Source organism: Chrysochloris asiatica, unplaced genomic scaffold, assembly GCF_000296735.1.
Source record: "Chrysochloris asiatica unplaced genomic scaffold, ChrAsi1.0 scaffold00116, whole genome shotgun sequence".
In the NCBI taxonomy this organism is placed as follows: Eukaryota; Metazoa; Chordata; class Mammalia; order Afrosoricida; family Chrysochloridae; genus Chrysochloris; species Chrysochloris asiatica.
Window position 1 is genome coordinate 6,550,106 of NW_006408634.1, and position 8,360 is coordinate 6,558,465.

General features: G+C 44.8%; 1 protein-coding gene across 1 annotated transcript in view; it reads left to right on the top strand.

Annotated features, from left to right (window-relative positions):
- The first annotated feature begins 6,914 nt into the window (after nucleotides 1–6,914).
- Nucleotides 6,915–8,360, top strand: part of SULT2B1 (sulfotransferase family, cytosolic, 2B, member 1) — a 27,909-nt gene continuing 26,463 nt past the window's right edge. The window contains exon 1 of the mRNA XM_006868392.1: nucleotides 6,915–7,111. Within this exon, the coding sequence (XP_006868454.1) occupies nucleotides 6,915–7,111 (197 nt within the window). The remainder of the gene's footprint in view (nucleotides 7,112–8,360) is intronic.

Sequence of the window (8,360 nt, forward strand, 5' to 3'; positions counted from 1 at the left end):
GTTTGCATTGTTGTTGTTTAGTGTTGTGGAATCTGTTCTGACTCAGCAACCCTGTATAAGGTTTCTAAGGAGCTTGACCCGCTGACCTTGCATTTCTAACTGACCTTGCAATTCTAACTGACCTTGCAATTCTAACTGACCTTGCAATTCTAACTGACCTTGCAGTCCAGTACTTATTCTTCAGCACCTGACCAGGGCTAAAAGAGACAAATGTGTAGAGATCAAAGTTCAATGATGGTTACTGGGAGTGAAGGGGATAGGAAAAGGAAAAATATTGATCTAGAGACACTAAATTTCTGTTAAGGTTCATGAAGAACCTGGGACATAGAGGTGAGACTTATACAACATAAAAGGCAAGAATTCTACCTCTGAACCATCAAGCCTCATAAACATTTTCTCATAACCACAGTCTTTAAAAAAAAGTAAAAGAAGCGGGTGAAATTAATTAAAAATTATATATTTATTTAATCTGATAGATCTGAAATATTATTTCAACGTGCAATCAGTCTTTAAGATACGATTCAGATCAACTCATTCTCTTTCACAACTGATGCTTTTGAAATCTGTCGTGTAGTTTACCGCTGAAGCACTTCTCCATTCAGACACCGATCTTACCATTGGCAAGTCTTCATCTACCTCACTGGGTTTATGATTGAAACAACAGATCCAGGTTGTTTGTTGTTGTTGTTGTTGTTAAGTACCGTGGAGTCGGTTCTGACTCATAGCGACCCTCCACAGGATTTCTTTCCGAGGCTGCAAATCTTTATGGGAGCAGAATGCCTCATCTTTCTCCTGCGGAACCACTGGTAGTTTTGAACTGCTGACCTTGAGGTTGGCAGCCCGACTCATAACCACTACGCTACCAGAGCTCCTTATGTTGGTTCTAAGCTACTTTAAAAAATTTCTAGGATGAGTGTAAAACTGATGTTCTCCCATGTAAACTATCACTCAATTCACAATAAAAAAAAATTTTTTTAAACTTTTTTCCAAGACCTGAACTGAAAGTTTTGAATTTATCTAAATTTAATGAACATGTAAAGGGTTAATAATGAATATGAAATGAGAAATTCAGGTCCCCCAGCTCACTGGCCACATCTGAAGGGTTCTATAGTCACTATGGCTGGTGGCCACCATATTGGACAGCACAGATAGAACTTTCTGCCATCACTGAACGTTCTGTCGGAGGCTGAGGCTCCACCAGAGATGGGGAGGGGGGGGGGGGGGACATGTACCAAACCAAATCCAGTGCTCCAGAGTCTATTCCGACTCATAGAGACCTCTTAAAACAAAGTAGAACTGACCCTTATGATTTCCTATCTTTACTGAAGCAAACTGTCCATATCTGTCTTCCTCGGAGTGATTGGTGGATTCAAACTCCCAACCTTTTAGCTAGCAGCAGACTGTTTAACCACTGTGCCACTAGAGCACCTTGAAGAGGTACATAATAATAAATACATATTGGGAAGGAAAGAGCCTGAGAGAGACAGAAGTAGAGACACAGAGAGATACAGACAGAAGATACATTGTTGTTAACATACGTTAGAGTGTGTTCAGACTCACAGGAACCCTGTATAGGGTTTCTTGAGGCTAGAAATCTTTGCAGGAGCAGAAAGCCTCATCTTTCTTCAAGAGGGAAGACATATAGGAACATAGAAACAGATATACAAAGAGACAGAGAGATCGAGGGACAGAGGGGCTATAGAGAGCAGAGATTGAGACTGAGAGACAGAGATAAAGAGAAGGTGAATTCAAGAAAGCAAGACAGAAAAAGGAGAGAAACACTGAGAAGCGCCTCCAGGCAAAAAACCATGGAACATTCAAGGTACAAGTAGAACTTGATATCTGAAACAGGAGTCCGGAAGCTGGGCTAGGTGTGGGACCCAGAGGGGAGGTGGTGCTGTTTAGGGTACGCAGCAAACCTGCTAAGGCTTCAGAAACAGAACTGAGACCTCAGACCAGAAGTGTGTCTCCCATGGGATGGGTTTGGGACAAGAGAAGCCTCAATCCCCCCCCCCCTCTAAAATAGTCTATAAATGCTCCCTCTGAGCAGGTTGCATGAGAATTGCACCCTAGAATTGACTAACTGCAAAGCCACTATTTCTACTACTACGGCATCTACCTTTTTTTTGGGGGGGGGAGGGGGGTAGCAGATGCTCACAACCTAGCAAAGTCATAACAGGTGACGAACATCTAATGTAGAAGACAGTGTTCTGGGAACCTGAAGAGACAGTGATTCATTTCTTTCTCTATAATTTTAGAGATTTATTTCGTTAGCTCCCTTTTTTTTGTTTTTGTTTTTTTTCAATTTTATTATCAAAGTGATACATCTCAAGTAGCTTTTTTCTAAAAATGAGTTTTTAAGTTTATAAAAATGTTTAAATATGCAAGAATTGCCACCAAAAAAAAAGAAGAATGGTGAGGGTAAACGTGCCCTATCCAAGATTATTGTTGTTAGGTGACATCAAGTTGGTACCAGCTCATAGCAACCTTATGCACAACAGAATGAAACACTGCCCAGTCCTGTGCCAACCTCACAATCGTTGCTACGTTTGAGCCCACTGATGCTGCCACTTGACTAATCCATCTCGTTGGGGGTCTTCCTCTTTTTCTCTGACCCTCCACTTTACCAAACATGATATCCTTCTCCAGGGACTGGTCCCTCCTGACAATACGTCCAAAGTATGAGAGATGAAGTTTGGCCATCCTGGCTTCCAAGGAGCACTCTGGCTGCACTTCTTCCAACACAGATCTGTTGGTTCTTTTAGCAGCCCATGGCACTTTCAATATTCTCCTCCAACACCACAACACAAAGGCATCAATTCTTCTCCAGTCTTCCTTATTCACTGTCCAACTTTTGCAGGTTATTGAGAATAGTATAGCTTGCGTCAGACGCACCTTAGTCCTCAAATTGACATCTTTGCTCTTCAACACTTTAAAGAGGTCTTGTGCAGCAGATCTGCCCAACATTAAATCTTATATAGTCCTGGTATGGTGTTGTAGAAGAAACATTGGGTTGCTAACCACAAGGTCAGTGGTTCAAACCCACCAGCCACTCCTCAGAAACCCTATATAGGGTCGCTATGAGTCAGAACTGACTCTGTGGCACTTAACAACAACACATAGCTACTATAAGGAGCCCTGGTGGCACAGTGGTCGAAGTACTTACTTATTCACAGTAAAGTTGGAGATTTGAAGCCATCAGTTGCTGTGTTAGAAAAATGTGGCAGTTTACTTTTGTGACAACAACAACCTGGGACACTCTATGGGGCAGTTCTACTCTGGACTATTGAGCCACTGAATTCCAATGAACTCAAGGGCAACAGGTTTAGTTTTATAGAGTTACTATCAAGATTATGACCAAGCAATTCTATCACTGGTTATTTATTTACTAAAAAAAAAAAAAAAAAGAGAGAGCTTTCTGAATAATAACCCCATCCCAGGTATCCATTAATTGAGGAAAAAATAAAGTCACTGTGATTTCTTCAATTAGAATTGCATTGTCCATAAAAACAAAACAAAACGAAGTCCAATATCCACATGAACTTAGATAATGCCATGAACTTTAGACTGAGCCAAAGGGTGCAGGCTTAATTCTATAGAATTCGCATTTTAAATATCCAAGACCAGACAGGTTTGATCTCTGATGGTCTTCTCTGGGGATGGGGACCAGCGGGAGGAGACTTCCAGGGTGGCGAAGTATTGTGTGTCTTGTCAGATGCTAGATTGCATGGTGTGTGCATTTACCAAGACTTACTAAAGATGTGTGTATTTCCTCAAAGTAAGCTGTGTGTATTGCCTTGGTGGAAATACCTTTTAAAATACGGGAGTTACAGTTATTGAAAAAGAACTCGAAGGTGACATACTGACATGAAAATATCACATGGGTCTATTAACTAAAAGAAAATCCAGTGGATTATGGATGAGTGCAAGGTATGAACTCAGTAGTGTTTATTAGAAAGTAGAGGAGTAGGAAGGGGAGGAAGAAAAGGGGGTGAGGGAAAGAGAGGGAAAGGAAGGAGAGAAGGAAGAGGAGGGGGAGGAAGAACCTAAAAGCCCACACGCCTTATGTTTTCATGAGCTTCTTTCTATAAACACAAATGCACAGATAGGAAACACATGAAACTGGTCACTTGAGTTCTTCCCAAACTATGGAAGGGTCGTGGGGAAACTATATATTTCTTCATAAACCCAGACAATGACTCCATAGACCCAGAGGTCTGATGCAATAATTTATTATTTCTCCCAATTTGTTGTTGTTTCCGTCTGTCGAGTCGGTTCCAACTCATAACCGCCCTACGCACAACAGAAGGTCCTGCGCCATCCTCACATTCTTGTGTTTATGTCCATTGCTGCTGCTCCCATGTCAGTCCATCTAGTTGGGGGCCTTCCTCTTCTTCACTGGCCCTTCATTTTACTAAGTATGATGTCCTTCTCCAGGGACTGCTCCCTCCTGACAACATGTTCAAAGTATGAGAGACGAAGTCTGGCCATTTTGACTTCCAAAGAGCATTCTGGCTGCACTTCTTCCAAGACAGACCTGTTGGTTCTTCTGTTAGGAAATGTAATTTCCCAAATACGTTTTCTTAAAACAAAAGAAAATACACAACATGGGTCAGATCAAGGCCGTCTAACCTAGACAACAAGCATCCCCCACAGTCCCAGGGCCTCATGCATTTGTTGGTTGCAGATTCATGGGTCCTCCTGGTCATGTGATTAGAGGCCCAGATTCTGTAACCTAGTTACATCCCACCAGTGGCTCCCACTCCCCTGAGTGGTCTATGGTCCCAAGGGGGGAAGGAGGTGGGCATATGACATTCCCATTGTTTTGGTAGTTCGAAATTCAAAACATACAAAAACCAAAAAAAAAAAAAAAAGTGTGGCTATCAAGTGAATTCCAATTTATAGCAACCTCATGTGTTGAAATGGCCCCATAGAGTTTTCTTGGTGTGGCACTGTGGGATCATGCACTGGACCGCAAGGTTGGTTTGAACTGCAAGGTTGGAAGTTCAAATTCATCAGCCTCTCCTTGGAAACCGTATACAGGGTCACTATGAGTCAGAACCTACTCGATGGCACTTAACAACAGCAAAAGCAATCTTCCAAGTACCAGGCTTTTCTTCCAAAACACCACTGGAGGGGTCAGGCCACCGCCTTTAGATTATTACCTGTTACTATTGAGTCGATTCTGTCTCACAGTGAAGGACAGAGGAGAACTGCCCCATGGAGCTTCCAAGGCTGGGATTTTTATGGAAGCTCACAACCACATCTTTCTCAGAGCAGCTGGTGGGTTTGAACTGCCGACCTCATAGTCTGCAGCCCAGCGCTTAACCCACCATATCACCATAGATCCTTTGAAGACATACAAAAACCCCATTGTTATTAAGTTGATTCCAACTCAAAGTGACCCTGTATAGGGTTTCTGAGGCTGCAGATCTGTAGGAGATCTTTAAAGGAGCCAAAAGTCTCAACTTTCTCCCTTGGAGCAGCTGGTGGGTTTGAACTGCCAGCCTTGTGGTTTGCAGTCAGTGTTTATAGCCTACACCACCACCAAGGCTTCTCTTCAAGATACATTTGTTGTTGTTGTTATTAAGTGCCGTTGAGTCGGTTCTGACCCATAGTGACCCTGTATAGGGTTTCCGAGGAGCAGCTTATGAGCTTGAACCACCGATCTTGCAGTTCAAACGACCTTGTAGTCTAGTACCTTAACCTGCAGCACCACACCAGGACTCCATATGTTGTTGTTGTTAAGTACCGCGGAGTCGGTTCCAACTCCTAGTGACCTTGTATAGGGTTTCTGAGGCTTGTAAATCTTTACAGGAGCAGAATGCCTCATCTTTCTCCCACAGAACCGCTGGTACTTTTGAACTGCTGACCTTGCGGTTGGCAGCCCAACTTGTAACCACTATGCTAGGGCATAAAGTTCAAAAGGACTCCTGGTGTAGCACTGTAGGATCAGCACTGGACTTCAAACCAAAAGGTCAACGGTTCAAACCCACCAGCTTCTCCCTGGAAACCCTATAAAGGGTCACTGTGAGTCGGAACTGACTTGATGTCACTTAAATAAGTAACTAAAGTTCAAATTCTACCACTTCAGAATTATCCCTCAACATAACTACTTTAAAGGCCTGCCGGAAAATGTCTTCCACAACTCAAAAATAGAACCAGTTAGGGTCAAGTCAGTTCCAACTCAAGGCACCCCATGTGTGTCAGAGTACACCTGTGCTCCAGGGGTTTCAGTGGATGATTTTCTGGAAGTAGATCACCAGGCCTTCCTTCCAAGTTTGAGTGGACTCAAAGTTCCAAGCTTTCAGTTAGAAGTTGAACACTTCGAGTACTTCACCGCTTGTGCCACCCTTTCATTAAGATGCTAAATAATGGCTCTGGGGTGGCACTGTCAGATGAGCACTGGACTGCTGACTGTAAGGGGTTCAAATCCACCAACTACTCCTTGGAAACCCTATACAGGATCCGTTACAACTGATGTGATGGCAAAGCAGGGCTTAAAAAAAGGAAAAGCGCCAACCAGGCAGGATTTAAAACCCAAACCAAACCCACTGCTGAGGAATGGAATCCTATTTATCAGTGACTCTATACAGAGTAGAACTGCCCCATTGGGCTTCTGAGACTACCCTCTTCCTCCCGCAGAGCGCAGAGCGGCTGATGGGTTCAAACCACCGACCTTTTGGTTAGATGCATTACTTAAATGTTGCCAAATTATCTTCCAAAGAGTTTCCCCAGGCACATCCCCAGCCCACAGCAGGTGGAGCTGAGAGCGCCTGTTTTCCAGCGCCCTCGGCAAGGTGTGCCATCTTCTGTTCAGGGCAGCCTGAACGCTTCTCCAGACGGGCTCCGAGTGTGATTCCAGGAGGCAGGGAAGCGGAGAAGGGCACTCCCAGGAAAGAATCCAGCAGGCGATGGCTGGCAACCGCGTGGCGCACAGTGCGCGCGCTGGAATGGAATGCAAAGGGACCACGCGGGAGACGCGTCTCGGCAGCGCTCCCTGCACCAACCCCACCTCACCCACCCCCGCCTCAAAGGGGAAAGGGCCAGGAGCGCGAGGTGACCACACGGACAAAGAACGCGATATGACCACAGGTGCGAGCAAAGCCAGGTGACCACAGGCTCGAGGTAACCACAGGCGCGCCGCTGTGATCCAACAGGACAGCAGGCTGCCTAGCAATTCCTGAGGTCCACCCAGGTTAACACAGCACACAGACCCCAGTATTCCCGCGGTGTACCTCGCTCGCGCGCTCTCCTTCCCTCCCTGCCTCTTTTTCATTTAAAAAAAAAATCATTTTACTACATTAAAATTTTCAGCATGGATGAGGAAAATCCTTAAAAGGAAATACGAATATTTATTGTTGTTGTTGTTAAGTGCCGTCGAGTCAGTGCCGTCCCATAGGGACCCTGTACAGGGTTTTACGGGAGCAAAAAGCTTCATCTTTCTCCCAGGGAACCACTGGCAGTTTAGAACTGCTGACCTTGAGGTTAGCGGCCCAATCGATTTTTAACTTGTTGTTGTTGTTGTGATGTGCCATGGAGTCAGTTCCAACCCATAGCAACCCTGTGCAGGGTTTCCAAGGCTGTAAATCTTTACAGGAGCAGAAAGTCTCTTCTTTCACCAACAGTTCAGCTGGTAGTTTCAAACTGCTGACCTTGAAGTTCACAGCCCGATTCGTAACCTCTACGCTACAAGCCAAACCTGTTGGGGCCATTGGATTCCGAGCATCATAGTGACCCCTTGAGGACAGAGGAGAACTGCTCTGTAGAGTTTCACCCTCAGTGAGACACAGTGACTCCGACACTGGGTCCAAACATAACAATTGTGAGGAGGATGCAGGACCGGGCAGTGCTTCTTTCTGCTCTATTTGGGGTTGCTATGAGTCAGAATGGACTGGATGGTACCTCACAATAACAACAACGACAACAAAACTCTTTATGGAAGCAGACCTCCTCACCTTTCTCCCAAGGAGCAGCTGGTGGATTCAAACCGCTAACCTTTTGGCTGTCAGCCAAGAGTTTAAACCCAGTGCCGTCAGGGCTCCTTCCAGGTTCTGGAGACTAACTGACGTTGTTGGCTCGCCGCCCTTTCCTCTATCTGCAAATCATCTTCAGATCTCTTTCTGGCTCTCTTCTGTCATCACATCTCAGCACGCTGATCCTGCTAGCTCTTCTGAGGACCCAAGTGAGGACAATTAGGCCCTTATTAAATAATGAGGTTGTCTACTCCCATAAAAGGAGCTCTGGTAGTGTAGTGGTTACGAATCAGGCTGTGAACCTCAAGGTCAGCAGTTCAAAACTACCAGCTGTTCTGTGGGAGAAAGATGAGGCTTTCTGCTCCCGTAAAGATTTACAGCCTC